At 44.3% G+C, this 15583-nt stretch overlaps 2 protein-coding genes across 3 annotated transcripts; one reads left to right on the plus strand and one right to left on the minus strand.

Moving 5' to 3' along the window:
- Positions 1–973: 973 nt before the first annotated feature.
- Positions 974–8023, plus strand: LOC147195014 (protein crumbs homolog 1-like). The gene is made up of 8 exons (XM_086129629.1): positions 974–1136; positions 1303–2250; positions 3341–3891; positions 4064–4229; positions 5278–6178; positions 6554–6595; positions 6951–7073; positions 7245–8023. The coding sequence occupies exons 1-8, from the start codon at positions 1088–1090 to the stop codon at positions 7495–7497; spliced, it is 3033 nt and encodes a 1010-aa protein (XP_085985755.1). The 5' UTR covers positions 974–1087; the 3' UTR covers positions 7498–8023.
- Positions 8024–8072: 49 nt separating this feature from the next.
- LOC147195015 (sentrin-specific protease 5-like) lies at positions 8073–13620 on the minus strand. Of its 2 annotated transcripts, none has more exons than XM_086129631.1 (12): positions 13543–13620; positions 12689–12739; positions 11797–12424; positions 11606–11711; positions 11113–11260; positions 10973–11020; positions 10713–10790; positions 9699–9836; positions 9538–9621; positions 9407–9457; positions 9150–9313; positions 8073–9061 (listed from the first exon to the last, which is right to left on the minus strand). In XM_086129631.1, the coding sequence occupies exons 3-11, from the start codon at positions 12362–12364 to the stop codon at positions 9191–9193; spliced, it is 1344 nt and encodes a 447-aa protein (XP_085985757.1). In that variant the 5' UTR covers positions 12365–12424; positions 12689–12739; positions 13543–13620; the 3' UTR covers positions 8073–9061; positions 9150–9190. The 2 variants fall into 2 exon arrangements, with proteins under 2 accessions (XP_085985757.1, XP_085985756.1); XM_086129630.1 differs by having other exon boundaries at positions 12535–12739.
- Between the last annotated feature and the right edge of the window lie 1963 nt (positions 13621–15583).

A 15583-nucleotide genomic window follows, 5' to 3' on the forward strand; every position in this document is an offset into this window, starting at 1 on the left:
AATCGTCTAAACCACAAAGCACGCGCAGAATAGTGAGATGCGTCACGAGCTGAGACACGTCTCGGTGCGCCAATGGTATTTGCGCGTATTTAAATGAGGTAACATGCATATGTTTGACATTGACCACCTATATGCAAATCTGCCTCATTGATAAACGACGTCTAATTCATTAACGCCAGCGCGATTAGCCACACGCAGTTTGAGTGACGCCTATAAAAAACTTTGTAAAATTGGCCCACCTGTGTCTCAGATTAGCGCAAATGACCTGAGTCGCCTTTGAAACTTCATGCCTCAGACCAGCAAGAGGTTGTGCCAAGCATACTTAGGACAGATTTAAGAGAACATGTTCCAGGACATGCAGGTTCTCACGTGCACGTTTAAACTGCATCAAAACAAATACGCATCTAAACGTTGGTAATAAACGTTGGTAATTATTCTCAATGATATTTTTATCATTGAGAATAACATTCTGTTACAATGACAATAAGACAAAAGTCAATCAAGGAAAATATTGCCTCAAATAAGAAAATATTGTATTTTTGATTTTATCATCTTGACTTCATCTACAACTGTCACATTCAATGTACTTCTGATGATATGCTACAGTGCAGTGCAAAATACTAGCTTTTGCTTTTAAAAGAAAGAAATGAAAACCAGAAGAAAATACTGAAAACTCTTTGCATTTCTCACCTGAGACAATTAAAAATTGTGTTAAACCACAGTAATGCAATTGCGAAGTTGATTTTAATATCCACTATCCCCCCCCCCCCAATTGTACATTATTATCACTGAATCAGACTCTAATTTTAAAAAAAAAATCTGAGTCAGATCTTCGAGGGATCACACAAATTAGCCTCCTGGCTAGAGCACTCCTTTTGCCAACACAATTAAAGTGTAAGACGCTGTAAGTGCATTAGTTTAATCTCTCCAATCTTGGCTTGCGACGAAACAAGCGTGCCACTGAGCACACAAGTACGCATGGAGGAGCAGCCATGACGATGGCGCTGCATACAATTCCCCGGCTGGATTTGGTGTAAAATGAAGACATTCTTGAAGAGCTCTTAATTTGGAGGATTTGAGGAGCACTATGTTAAAGTTCATCGCGCAGGTTTGGATTTTATGGTGGCTTTTTGAAGGTAGGCAGGCATGACTCGACCACACACCAACTCCGACGATTTTTTTGGCTTTGACTTGACGAGCGCTTTGAGATTGGAGATACGTGTGCTTGTGTGGTTGTCACAAACGTGACTCAATTCACTTCACAATAGGCAGTATCTTAATGATACAACCTTGTCTTTCTAGGCATTTTCTCTGATGGCGACAACAGCGGATGTCAACAGCAGCCGTGCCAAAACGGTGGCGTATGCGAGAGTCACCTCGGCGGTTTCAGATGCCTTTGCTCCCAGCAGGCCCTCCATGGCCGTTTATACGGGGGGAAGACCTGCACGGTTCCACTTTTGGGCTGCGATGACAACCAATGCGAAAACGGTGGAATATGCTCACCCTTGCTTGTACACGGGAAACACACTTTCTCATGCATCTGCCTCGCCGGCTTCTCGGGCTCTAAATGCCAGACCTCCACTGTTTTTTCATTTGAGAGCCAAGGTTACATGTACATCGAGACTCAACCTGTTGACCCGGAAGCCCCTCTGAATGTTACACTCAGCTTCCGGACAGAAAAACTTGTCGGGACTCTCTTGCAACGCAGAGTGGCTGGCCTCCTTCTTAGCATTGAGCTAACGGATGGACATCTGTGCCTCTGCAGTCTCAAAAACCAAGGGTCCAGCACATTGGTTCAGCAGCTACCGGAATTTATTTCCAACAACAAATGGCACACGCTGGAAGCCTCACTCGGCGGCGTGGTCAGCCTGATCCGGCTCCTCTGTACCGAGGGAAACTGTGCCAGGGAAAGCAAGACCGAGGTGCAAGTTCTCGAAGCAGCCTCGGCTCTCCCTCAACCCGGGACAGTACGTCACAGTCTCTTCATCGGAGCAGGTCCAGGCGACAAAACGGAACCCCCGCGTGCTTTTCTGGGTTGCTTAAGAGATGTGCTCGTCGACTCCCATTTGGTGGTGCCGGTTATGTCGGCGAAGGGTTCCGACATTCAGGTGAACGTGACAATGGGATGCAACGATAACGACAAATGCGATGACGGACCGTGCCAGAACAGAGGCCGCTGTGTGAGCCAAGGCTGGAGGAGTTACATGTGCGAGTGCCACAGACCTTATGAGGGCGGCAACTGTGCAGAGGGTAAGGCGTTTACTAAAGTATACGGGCCTTTTCAGATTCTGGTTTTGCTTTGGAACTTTCAAATTCCTACCCCAGCGGGATGACCGGGAAGGACTTGGAGAAAAGTGCTTTACAGAAGTTCTTTAGCATCGCTTAGTCCTTGATCCGCATTTCTAAAAAGATGTTCGGCATAGTCCCTCACAACAGGGGTGCCCATGTCCAGTCCTCGAGCGAGCCGATCCGAGCCTGTCTTGCATGTTTCCCTCCTCCAACGCATCCGATTCAAATGATCAGCTCATCGGCAAGCTTCGCAGAAGTCTGACCAGGAACTTGATCATTTGAATGCACAATATTCAAAACAGTAGGCCACCAACAGCTTAACGACCCCACACAAGGACGCTTGAGAGTACAGAGAAAGGGACAGCATGAATCAAGGATTTAAGGGGTCAAAGGGGTCATGCTTTGTCAAGTCCGACAGTGTGACTGCGGGGTGGGCAGAAAGCCACACCCACAGGACAGTCAGGTTAGTCAGCAGACTTTAAAGGCGCTTAAAGATAGAAATAGCATCGACATGCAACGAGGAGGTATTCAGGCATCACCCGTGGGCTCAGGATTTGCCAAAACGTGGCTTTCAGTAGCTTATCCGGAATAAGTTAAAGAGTCTTACCGAATCACGCTAAGGCGAGACGACATCCGAGATCGACAGAATCTCACAAAAGTAAGTCCACCGCTCACACTCTTGTCAAGATTTGAATCACATCATTTCATGGGACAGCAGCAGCGTAGGAAATCTTTATTCAGAGCTGCGGAGGTTTCAGATCCTGAAAAAATTATTTTCCCTGCGGCGCCACATTGAACTTCCAGTGACGAGTATGAGAAAGTGCGAGAGAGAAAAGACAAAACTTAACACGGCTGCAGTTCACATCGAGAGCTTGTAACCCTCCTGAGTCACATGACACCCAGGAGGGGAAATGGCAAACCGGGTCTGGGTTGGACAGTTTCACATCGGGGTGTACTCACTTTTGTTGGATGTGTGTTGAGTGAAATACTGAGCATGTAAACAATGTTTGCTCCATAATACAAAATAATGTGTCTCTGTTTCCCTTCGCAGAGTACATCACTGCAAGGTTCGGGAGCAAAGACTTGGAAAGTTATGCCGTCTTCTCAATAGACGATGACCCCGGAGAGACTTTGACCGTGTCTTTGTTCGTTCGAACCAGGCAGCCGAGGGGCCTCCTCCTGATCCTGGCCAACAGCACCAGTCAGTACCTTCGCCTTTGGCTGGATCAGGGCAGAGTCAAAATTCAAGTCAACAACTTTGAGACCTTACTCGGCCAAAGCGTGATCAGTGACGGCCATTTCCATCTGGTGACTGTGAAGCTAGACGGTCCAGAGGTAACCTTGACCCAGTCGGCCCAGGTTCAAAGCTCTCGACCCATAAGACACATCTGGGCCCATCACGGGGATCGGGTCTTTGTGGGCGGACTGGCGGACCCGAGGGCCTCGGCGACATTTGGAGGCTACTTTAAAGGATGTGTTCAGGATCTGCGGATGAACAATAAGCGACTTCAGTTCTATCCCATAGCATCTTTTGTGGAATCTTACAAACTGGAGCAGCTGTTAAATGTTTCGCCGGGATGCAGCAGTGACAACGCCTGTGCGGTAAGTTACTGGCAATATACTCCATTCGATAGACAGGGCCGGACCGTGAATTCGGTACAGAGCAGTATAAAATACTAAAGCTCAGCTAAATTCTCGTTCAAACACTCCCTGTCATGACAAGCATTCATCATTTGCAGCGGTGGATTGATTTGAGCTTTTTTCTCTCCTGAAGGTTAACCCCTGTCTCAATGGCGGCGTGTGCTACTCCGTGTGGGATGACTTCACCTGTAACTGCCCCCCCAACACGGCAGGGCAGCGCTGTGAGGAGGTGAAATGGTGTGAGCTGTCTCCCTGTCCCGCCTCCACCATATGCCAGCAGACCTCGCGGGGCTTTGAGTGTGAGTGACACAAGAAACCATTGCGCACTTTTCTTGCCATAAAATACGTTAGCCTGAGGTCAATAAGACACTGTTTTAGAAAGAAATAGGACTTCAACCAAAGCCAAATATCGGATAGGCACATCGTATTTTGGGTTGTAAAGTCTGGAGGGAAGTGTCTGTGGTCTCCTCGGTCCACTGACTGGTGCAAAGACCACCAATTAATTACAGGGTGGCTGATTACAAAATTGAAGCAGGGATCCGACATAAGATTCCTCTAAAGCATGCTAATCCCTGGTCAGATTAAGTCTACCGCCACATGCCGGAGGAGGTTTGCGATGACGAGTCCTGCAGGAGATGTCACATGTTCAACTGGGAATAAAAAAAAAAGGGGGTGGGGGGCTAATTACCTTGGCCGGGAGGAACATATACTCGGTGAGAAGAGATTTGTGACTCAAATTGAATCATCCTGAGTTTGTTACTTTTATTTGAGCGCACAGGTCATTTTAAACATAATTAATTGAATCTCAATACTAATGGAAAACCCGCCATTCAACAACACAAAAGAAATTCGAGTCACCTGACCTCTGAAACATGCGAAAGAGCCTCATAGAAAGGTCTCTTAAACTAGGCCCGTGTTTGGACTTCCTGAATCGAGCGGTCCTGCAGCGTCTCGTCAGTGGTGAGTAAGTGTGTCAATCTACGCTTGGAACTACACAACCGAGTGTGCACTTTCAGTCGCACTACTGAAACTGTAAGGGATGCGGGAATGGTGTGGTGTCCCGTTTGTAGACTAAACTGGTGTGGGAATGGAGAGATGAGTATAGAAATGTAATGTGTGTGGTGCGCGCCAGCGTAACCGTGTGCACCCTGAGCATCAGAGTAATGCACAATTGTTCACACACACACAGATGTGAAGATGGTAAGGTAATGGTGGCCAAAAACAGCGCTATATATACACACAATGTATTTACTGATTAAGTCTCACCAGAAAACAGCCAGTGTCAATATTTGAAGTGTCACTGTTCAAAAAATGACTTCATGTTCCACTTTTTCCTTCCTTCTACAGGTCTTTCTAACGTAACAGTTCGTCCGGAAAGTGCAATTTTGCACTACCGGAACAATAGGAACAACAACCGCACAGTCGGTGTCACCAGCGTGTTTCTCGGTTTCCGCACAAGACAGACCGCCGCCACCATATTGCATGCACAAAGGGGCTCCAAATACATCACCGTCTCCCTTCGGGACTCCCGCGTGGTTGTCGAGCACTCGGCTGGAGTGGAACACGACAATTCCTCCGTACAGAGTGAGCGTCCGGTCAGTGACGGAGAGTGGCACTCCGTGAGCCTCAGCGTGGACGTTCGAGCCTCTAAGTGGATCATAAATGTGGATGAAAGTACAGAAGAAATCTTTACAGGTGTTGCGGACTTGAATTTTCTTTTGGAGGGAACAGACATTTTCATTGGTGGGCTGAGCTTGGACTCCCCGGTGAGTTTCTCCGGATGTTTGGCTCCTGTGGAAATCGGAGGCCTTCTTCTTCCTTTCCACTTGGACACAGACTTGAAGCTTCTCAGGCCTCAGGAAGAGCAGTTTTCGCAGTTGAACGTCAACGCCCATCCGCACTACGGCTGCTGGGGGGCGAGCGTGTGTGCGTCCAACCCTTGTCATAATCAGGGTTTGTGTGAGGATCTCTTCGACCTGCATCACTGCAATTGTCCGTCCACTTGGAGCGGGTTGTTGTGCCAAGAACTGAGCGACCCCTGCGTGGCCAAGCCGTGCGTGTATGGAAACTGTCGCAACACTCCTGGGGGGTACCAGTGTGAGTGTGAGCAAGGATTCACTGGGGCGCAGTGTGAGATGGAGGTGGATTTGTGTGTGGATAGCAATTGCAGCAATGGTGCGACATGCCTCAAAGGAGTTCAGAACTACTCATGCCTCTGCCCTGAGAACCTCACGGGTCAATATTGCAAGTGAGTTCTTATTCATCATCAATAAGACCAAAATTCCAACATGTATGGGAAGCCATTTGAGCATGTTTTTTAAATATCCAGCTTAACCCTGACATACTGCTCAGGTCAAATTTGGTCCATTTTTACATTTGACAGTCATAAAAATAAATACCCAAAAGTGATTCTTTCACCTTAACTTCTGTTGACTTTTCCTCAATGCATTGATGGCATTTGTAACTCAGCAGACTCTTTTCTTAAAGGGGAAGTCAACCCCAAAATGTTTGCAAAAATATGTTCTATGGGGCCCCATGAGTCGAAAGACGGCATTCTGAAATTGAATTTGGCACCCATGCCCCTGAAAACATCTTATACTGACGAAAAACATGTCTCTTACAGTGTGAAAATTCCAGAGATCCCCTGGTACATCGAGACAAACCCGTAAGTGCCTCAACATTAATGACTTAATTTCAGCAGTTATTAGCTCAGCTTGCATGTGCTCGCCATGCTTGCATGAATTATCTCCAGTAAGTCAGCTGGGATAGATTCTAGCACACCCGCGGATAAGCGGTATTGAAAAATGGATGGATGGATTCAAAGCGGGGATGGAAACCACAAGTGAACCGTGGGCTCCAGTGCAGTGTGTGTGTGTGTGTGTATATATATATATATTAGGTGCCGTTCAGTTGTATTTAACTTTACAAGCACAACACATTTGCATTAAATCTTTAAGAACGGTCGGAATGTTCTAATGTTTGCATTTTATTTTTCTCTCTCTCTCTTGGGGTCTGTCAAGTCTTCCTTTGCTGCCTGTGTCAAAGTGTAGCGGTACGAGATGGAACTTCAGCTGCTTTAATGGAGGGAATTGCTCAGTCGTGGACGACAATTGTCTCTGTCTGCCTGGCTTCTCAGGACAATGGTAAGGCGTTGGCAGAATTTCAGTTTTGGTTCCTCGCCTACGTTGGACTAATTGAATCCACACGGGGGAGCCAGAAATACAAAAAGCTGCTCCAAAGCTGATCAATAAAAGTTGGGAAACTACGTATTTTCCGTGATACTTTTGTCCTTCTCGTCTGTCTTTCGGCCACAGGTGCGAAAAGGACGTGGACGAGTGTGCCTCCGACCCGTGCATGAACGGAGGATTCTGTCTCAACTACGTCAACAGATTTGAGTGCGTGTGCGATTTGAATTACTCGGGAATCCACTGCCAAATAGACGTCAGTGACTTTTATATCTACGTCTTCCTGGGCCTGTGGCAGAACTTGTTCCAGCTAGCATCCTACCTCATCATACGCTTGGATGACGAGCCAGAAATCGAGTGGGGGTTCCAGATTAACGATTAGCTCACATTTGTACACAAACGTAGTTAAAAGGAATGAAATGCAAACACAAAAGAGCAGGGGAGGGGCGTGGGGGACAAAAACCTTGAGGCTGGGTAAAAAAGCCTTAAAATTAAATCTCGCATATTTTTTTTCCACACTAAAGTACAATTTCTGATTTCAATACATGTTTTTTCGCACTTCATATTGCCGCTATTCTTGGGAGGCTCGGGTTCATCGTTTGTAAATGGCAGAATATCGATTTGGTCAGACATTTAAAGGTCTATTTGAAAAGATTGGTCTACTAATGACAATTATATTCTGTGTCCTACATTTCATTTTCATGTTTTTAATCACATAGCACAGGGGGAGGGGTGGGGGGTCTTGTGCCTTAGCTCCTCATTTTGAATGCCGAGCACCGTTTTCTGATCAAAGCACATTTCGACTGTTCAGCAACATTGAATTTAACAGCCACAAGAGAATTTAGAGCAAGAATATTTCTAATACCGTCCCATTGTTGTGAACTCAATAAAGACCTTGGTGGATTGCATTCCTTGCTCAGTGTCCCTGATCGGAAAGAAAAATAAATGTTGTGAAGCTCCATGTTAATGAATTTTAATTTTGTCGTACCATTTGGGCTAACATTTTACAAACAAAAAAATAAATACTATAGAGTTCAGAGTCCACTTCTCCATACAAGAAAATATGCTATTCTGCCATCTGCTGTTGCAGATACACAGTTGTATGCCGTAAACAAGAAGCACAGTTTTAGCTTTTTCTTTGTAAAAAGATGCACATGTGATAAAACAAAAACCAAGAGGGGAAAAACAGGAAATAACCCTAAAATATAGGAACTTTAACAATAGGCTGTTGTGAGAGTACAGAAAGGCTCACTTGGTCAAGTCAAACAGGAAACATCTGATGCTATTTTAATATCAAAGCCATCAATTAGTGAGGAGTAATCGGGCCCAAATTTCACATGAGTAAATTCAGATGAGATCGGTATGATTTCAGTGTACATGATTTGGTCAAATTTTCATTTGTTGGTGTAATGTGAGATTTTTTTTCTAAATATGTGCCTATTGCTAAATAAGGTTGAGAGAGCAATCACGTTAGCATGAGGGCTCCGCCTGGAAATTGCGACCAATGACGAGATGCACTTCGGGGTACACCGCTGTACGGATAGCAGCAACTGCGACAATCACTTCGAATGAGAAATCTCCAGACTCAAAAAAAGAGTTCCGCTATTTGGGTATTCCGAGTGCAATTTTAGCCTGAACTTAAAATGCACCATCAGCTTCTCAGGTGAAGTCAGGTGGAAGTTTTTGAAGGCACGTGACACTTCCTGATGATAGCCTGGGCCAAAGTCAAAGCTCATTGGCCGCTTCTCGCTGTCTGTGGCCTCGCCATTGCAAAGTTTGTCCGCCTGCAACTTCAGTTGAAGGCCGGTTTGAGAAGCTTTTTGACCGTCATGCTGCTCCACGTCAAGTTTCTCGGAAACAGGATACGTCCTTGACAAAACGGCACGCGGCGGAAGACGTTCTCGCAACGCCATGAAGATTTGAAGCCACTCTCAGAAAGACGTGCACTGTTTGGACATTAAAATATATATATATATTTAGAGAAAGTCAAATCAAAGTGGATTTCTTTTTGATCCCGATATTCAGAAATTTCACCTGGAAATCCCAAACGTTTTTTTGGGAGGAGGGACAGAATGTCATTGTTGGGCGTCTTCACGGAGCTTACATTCACAGAGCTCTTTATAGATTCGCTTGCGTATCTTTGGTATGTTTCTCTGTGAAAAACAGAGCGGCTGTGCCAAGGCAAGGCATCTGGAATACTGAGGATGACAATAACAAAAAAAAAAAGGGGGGGGGGGTTGATTTGAATATCTGGGCCGACATGGTCAAGAGTACCGAGCTACGGAAAGTACCTCCAAGACGAAAACGCCGCAGTCATTCTCGTTGGTTTGCTGTGGGACGTTCTGAAAAAGAAATCGCATACTTAGGCGGCGGGCAGAATTCTCGGCCCCGTTTTCGCGCCGGCTATTAGACGACGGTATACCTCATCTAATGACACGGTCCAACCATTGACGAAAGACGCGCGTTGCTTCTCTCTCGCTTCCGCCATCAAGTACTTGAGGATGTTCTGCGGGAAGCAAATATGCATGGAGTCCACCCCATGGTGCCAGTGCGGGGACCGCCAACACGCAAATTGGCATTTACCTGCGCAACTTTGTGCAACGCATTCCGTTGAGAGTCAAAGAGACAGATTTTCTTTCTGACGACATCTGTGGTTACGAGACACCAGTGAACCTCCAGATGGACGGGCACCAACAGGAGACTCTTGGAGAACAAATCAACCTGCAGATTTGGCAGAATGACGCCCAGGGACAATCGATACTCAACAGACACTCAAAATACCCTTTTTTGTAGTCAATCTCATCTGGGTTTTTATTTTACAGTCAACCCCCTATAAAATTTATAGGAATCTGCCAAGTAAAACTCCCCTCTTAAGACAGTTTTAAAAATATATGTAATCGCCTATATTTTTTGTTCAAACCATAAATATCCCACAAACTATGATGCTGAAACACTTGAAAATGATTTCAAACTCATCTTACAACATGACAATACATGGAGAGGAAGTTTGATTTTGTCAAAACGCATAAGATGTACACGCGTCAAAAACTCTGTTAGTTCCACCAACAACCTAGGCTAAACTTCGCTCCTCCCAGACAGGCAAAATGTAAGCCTTTAGTCGAGACGTATCAATGTATCTCCCGGACATGAATATTTACAACTTTCCTGTTTATACAAGGCACTGGTGCCATCTTGCTGCATCTTCGGAAATTTCAGAAAAGGGTACAAAGCTACGGCATAAACATAAGTCAGTCAAAGGACTGAGCGATGACTTGTGACGCGGGCACAACGTACAAAAGATACCAGTGGATCTACAAATCACAGAGTCAAAGAAACAAAATGGAAGATAGGAAAGTAGTAATTGGTATCTGTACGGGTCGCGAAGAGGTATCGTTAAAAAAAAATAAGTCCACACATCAGTCAGCGATTTATTTTGAAAGGGAATATTGTGGGATGAGTTTGGAAGCATATTCAAGTGTTAATGGCTCATTGGAGTCTCTTTCGAATTAAAATAACACCGGATAGGAAAGCATGAATACCCCAAAGGGGGCATTCGCTATCCTCCACTGAAACATGGGCTGCATGAAGAACAAGTACCTGCTTTGTCCATCTCTTAACACCGTTATAACCCTTGGTCATGAGCTGTCGGTGGAAGAAACTGTTGAGAAAATGCACCTGGGAATGACAAATAAACAACACGCAGGCAATCACGAAACAAGTACGCAGCAAATCGAAGAAAAGAACAGCCGCCATCTTTCGTCGCCTCTTAAAATTCATTTAGCGGCAACCCTTCCGAGCTCCGGTGCAATATTTTGCATTTTCTTGCTCGGAAGCAAACCCAGAATGTGTCCGATTACCTTGTGTTGGGCAGCTTCCATAATCAACTCCCCATACATGTTTATAACCTACAGGTGGAGGAAAGAGATAACAAAAAAGAAGGTCGCAAGCGTTGCTCTGCTCGGTAATATCAAAGTGGAAATGCTGTTGCGTATGAAACCTGGTCATTGAGCCAATTCTGATGGGCCAGCGTGGACAAATCATCCAGTGTCAGGGTGTGTTTTTTGAAGACCACCCGGAAGGAGGGAGCAGGATTCCAAAGCGCTGGGGAGATTCGACGTTGGACCACCTCAGAGATGAAATTTCTCCTGCACGAGAATGAATGACATGCAACACTTGTGAACATCGGCATCAGTGAACGGCATGGTGAATCTGTGCGGCAGAAAACAAAAAAACCCAAACAGATGCTCCGCCTCCTTAAAACCCATTGAAACAAATTGACCCAATGCCTGAAAAAAAAACCAATGACAAAACAATCTGAAAGTCAGTAAAAAAATACAATAAAATCACGAGAGAGTAAATGGAAGCACATTTGGGATTTTGTGCGTGCAGAAGAATGATTCTTTGGATAACACGTGTGTGTTTATCAGAATGTACCCAAGTTCCCTCCCAGGCCCCCCCCCTTTTTTTTTTAAATGTTCTCGGACATTCACCTGTCAGTGAAATCGGCGTTGAACATTTTCTCCAGGTGGCTCAACACATCGCTTTTCTGCAGAGGGATGAACGTTCCGTACATTGTGAAGAAGTCACCGAGAAATTCTAGAGAGATTACAAACACAGAATATGTTATTCACAAAGCCAGTTGGAAAATAAATATTTAAAAATAATAATAAATAATTCATACCATCAATACGGTCTGTCAGTTCTGAGAGGCCAACTTCAATTTGAGGAGGTGTTTTGTTCTTGCTGGAGATTTTGGCATCAAGTATTTCTTGATAGGCAGCCGTGCATTGTCCTGACTGGTCACCAGCAAGCACACAAACACCGTTTCTTCGTTTCGTAACATGAGAATCCAGCCCAGTGAGTATTACTTCCGAGGGGTTTGCAAATGCATATTCTGCCATGCTTTCTGGCGCCGTGCTTGTGGTTTGTAGGACGGTGCCAAGAGAGTCGGATGTTGGCGAAAAATGTGTTCTTTTGCTAGTATGTCCGAGGTCTGACTCAAGAGTGGATGTCTTCATTTGCGATTGTCCCTGAACTGGTGAAGGGCACCTGTGAAAGTTTTTTTTACTTCTCTGTGCCCCGATGCTGAGGCACGATCTGTAGCGCCTGATTTGCACCAATCTTCTGCACCTCATAAAACCCCCAAAGCACTTCTCTCTCCATCGCCGCCACATCCACAGCTGCAATTGACAATACAGACGTCTCTTGGCCCGCCTGGAGAGATGGGAATCTCCCTTCACTGAAGGCATGGATTCGCTTGTTTACTCGTGGTACTTCACTTTGTGTTGGGGGTTCTTTATCCAGTACACCTGGAGGAGTTGGAAAGGGGAATATGAGAGTAGAGTATTTTTTTTTAATCTTTTGAAATTTAGAATACAATGAACCTCAGTTTATCCTGGGGTCTCTGTTCCAAACCCACCTCCAATAAAGATCACGTGAGATAACCAGGCAATTTGCTTGGTCGGAAATGTCTGTGCTTTATCGACGCCATTCATACACCCAGCTCAAGCTTGTGTTAACATTTGAGCTCAGGGAAGAAAAAAAAAGGTTAAATCAGAGTTGCTTGTGTTCACCTCACTGATTCTGGCACCTTCTCCAGTCGACGTGCACATTGTGAGCATCTCCTGCAAGACAGAATAAACATGTCATAAATTGCCTGACACACATGCTCATGTCACATTGTTCAGTTGAAAATCTGTCCATCTATCAATGATCGAGTTTACATTCTTAACATCTTCTGCAAAATAGAATTAGGTTGTTTTTTTAGCCATCAAAAATTGCCCTCCACGTATGCTCGTGTTAAACAACAAAGTTCCTTCTCCGCTAAAATTTTGTAGAAGACTTTCCTTAAGCAGAATGGGTGGACTGCACACAAATCTAACGGGGATTGGCGGTTTGATTTTTCAGCAGAAGGGTGAGGAAGGTAAGGACAGCTTTTTTTGGTGATTTCTTGGCTATATACACATCGCATCAACAGAGGGGGGCATGGCTCGGGTGGTTGAGTGGTTGTCTCCCAACCCGAACGTTGTTGGTTCAATCCTCAGCGCATGTCATTACATCAAAGTGTCCTTGAGCAAGATACTGAAACTCAGTTGCTCCCGATACTGCACCATCAGTAAGTGAAGGGAAGACAGTGTAGAAAAGCGCTATAAAAGTGAAAGGCAATTTACCACAACAATTGACAAGATGCCAGAAGGGGCTGACGTTTTGATTCACAAACAAAACGTCTGCGAACGCGGGCTATGCAAAGTGAACAGCATCGTGTGAAAAACACGACGTACCACAGTCGTAATAGTACTCTACATGTATGCACCGCTATATTTATGTACTCTAGATGTATGCACTGTTACATTTACGTTTACCCAGTAAGTATCTTTGATAACATTATTTTCAACAACAAAAAAAAAGAAGAGCCGCTCTAACTTACCGTTACGCGTGGAGTTCACAGAAATGTTTTATACCACATTGACCAAAAAAGAAAAGCATGGAAGGCTGGTACCAGGCGTCGCAAGTTGATGATGTCATCATCCTCTTCTTCTTGTGAATTTGGTAAGAAACGTTTAGGTGAATTGTCGCCATCTACTGGTAATGAGTGTGAAACAGGTTGTCGCGAACCTATTACTCGAACTATGAACTTTCACAAAATGTTTAACAAGCATCTCGGCTGTCTCGTTTTTCCTTATTGCTATTATTTCCCCATCATTTAAGACTGCATCACCTTATTCTCTCTTTACTCCATTCAATTTTCAATTAACCTTCCACATTTGATCCACATCAGTGTCCCTTCCCACTGAGTTACAAAAAGATTTCCAATTCCCTCTCTAAGCATCCTTTACAGTTCTTCTCCCCACTGCACGCACGTCTACGTTGGTATTCAAGTTCCAAATACTAGAATCCCTCTTCAATTCTTTCAACTCTTTACTCCTGTGCTGAATCATGCTTTTACAGTTCTTGGTCCATCAAAGAACCGTCTTTCTCCTGTGTCAACATCCCTTCTTCTGGGTAGAGGACCTTTGCTGCTATGAGAATGCTTCGATCAAGCATTCAGCGTCTTCATTCAAACGAATGGCATTTTTCAACCATTTCATCCTCAAACTGTTGATCAGCCTCAGGTTCTTAGGTCATTGCTCTTTCTCCGTTTATCTCGTGCATGTTTGCGAGCGCATGTTTGCGTTCTTGTGGGCTTTGGTGGTGGGTAGGGGAGTGATTTTTGTAAAAGACTTTGAGTTGCATTCTTACATACAAAAAGCGCTTGACAAATAACATTTGTTTGATTGAATAAACGATTATTCAACACATGTATAGAACGCTCACATTTTCAAATATTCCCTCATTTCCACATTAACATTTATTCCCATTTTACATAGCTTCTCCTTCTACATTTCTTGACAGATTCAAGGCATTTCAACCGCAAACTGTTCAACTTATTAAAGACACATATGGAACTATTCATCACATTCCCCAAAGATCCCACATTTTCACAGTAAAACTCCCAAATTAAGAGAATATTATATACATTGACTTCCTCCTTCCACATTTCTCGAACCAATTCAGATCATTCCAACTATAAAATGTTCATTTTTTTTGGGAGGTAAATCAAACATATTCCCCAAATTGCACACTATTCGGGCTATTATACATTGTTTATTTTCTTTTTATGTTTCATTTTATACCATTGGACCACCCCACACTCTCAGTGCGCCACCAGGATCAGTAACAACTGAATGACCTAGAATAGACCAGCAAATCATTCCTGTTTGCTCTGTTAACAAACTCTCTGTTAAATGTAGAGAACAAAAGTCCAAGTTTTCCTTCAGCCAGACAACAAATTAATATTCAGTTGTTCAGACTCCACACATTCAATCCTAGGTAGTTATTTATGTTTTGGAACGAGCATGCCAATTTTAGTTTTAATTATCCTAAAAATCTCACGCAAAATATTTTCCCCCCCAATTTTTTCCACGGTGTTTCTTAATATTTATCACACAAAAAGAACACACTTTACATGACAAAGCTCTTACAACAAACCACAAAACAAAAGCACTGGAATAACAATGATCTGGTCTGAGTTGAAACCTCTGCCGCATGGTACACGGTGAATCCGGTTGGTCTGGAAATCGATGAGTGCTCCTCTCTTCAAATAAGCACCTCATGACAAACATCCTTTTGATTGAGCAATCCACTGATAAGTGAGGGACCCTGCACGGAGTCTGTCCCCGGCGTGTGCACTGTACTTGTCCTCCATTCATAATTTTTTTACATTCAGCAGACATTTCAGGTTGCGCTTCATGATCGATGCCACGTTCATTCAATATAAAGGCATCGAATATCAAAGGGGGTGTTCTAAAAAATAACTCAGCAGTGATGGGACAGTGATATACAAGTGATTCTTTTCAAATCGACACACATGCAGTGCTGAACAGTCGACCAATAGTCGAAAAGTACCCCGATACCTTGCCTTGAGAATT

The sequence above is a fragment of the Hippocampus guttulatus genome, chromosome 14 (assembly GCF_054856545.1).
Source record: "Hippocampus guttulatus isolate MCC_2025c chromosome 14, RoL_Hgut_1.0, whole genome shotgun sequence".
Taxonomy (NCBI): domain Eukaryota; kingdom Metazoa; phylum Chordata; class Actinopteri; order Syngnathiformes; family Syngnathidae; genus Hippocampus; species Hippocampus guttulatus.

Coding starts and splice junctions, on each gene's coding strand:
- LOC147195014 (XM_086129629.1), top strand. CDS start 1,088: ATGTTAAAGTTCATCGCGCAGGTTTGGATTTTATGGTGGCTTTTTGAA. Junction 4,230..5,277: donor GACCTCGCGGGGCTTTGAGT/GTGAGTGACACA, acceptor TTCCTTCTACAG/GTCTTTCTAACGTAACAGTT. Junction 6,179..6,553: donor CTCACGGGTCAATATTGCAA/GTGAGTTCTTAT, acceptor TGTCTCTTACAG/TGTGAAAATTCCAGAGATCC.
- LOC147195015 (XM_086129631.1), bottom strand. CDS start 12,364: ATGCCTTCAGTGAAGGGAGATTCCCATCTCTCCAGGCGGGCCAAGAGA. Junction 9,837..10,712: donor TTAAGAGATGGACAAAGCAG/GTACTTGTTCTT, acceptor CCAAATCTGCAG/GTTGATTTGTTCTCCAAGAG. Junction 9,458..9,537: donor GGACCGTGTCATTAGATGAG/GTATACCGTCGT, acceptor TTTCTTTTTCAG/AACGTCCCACAGCAAACCAA.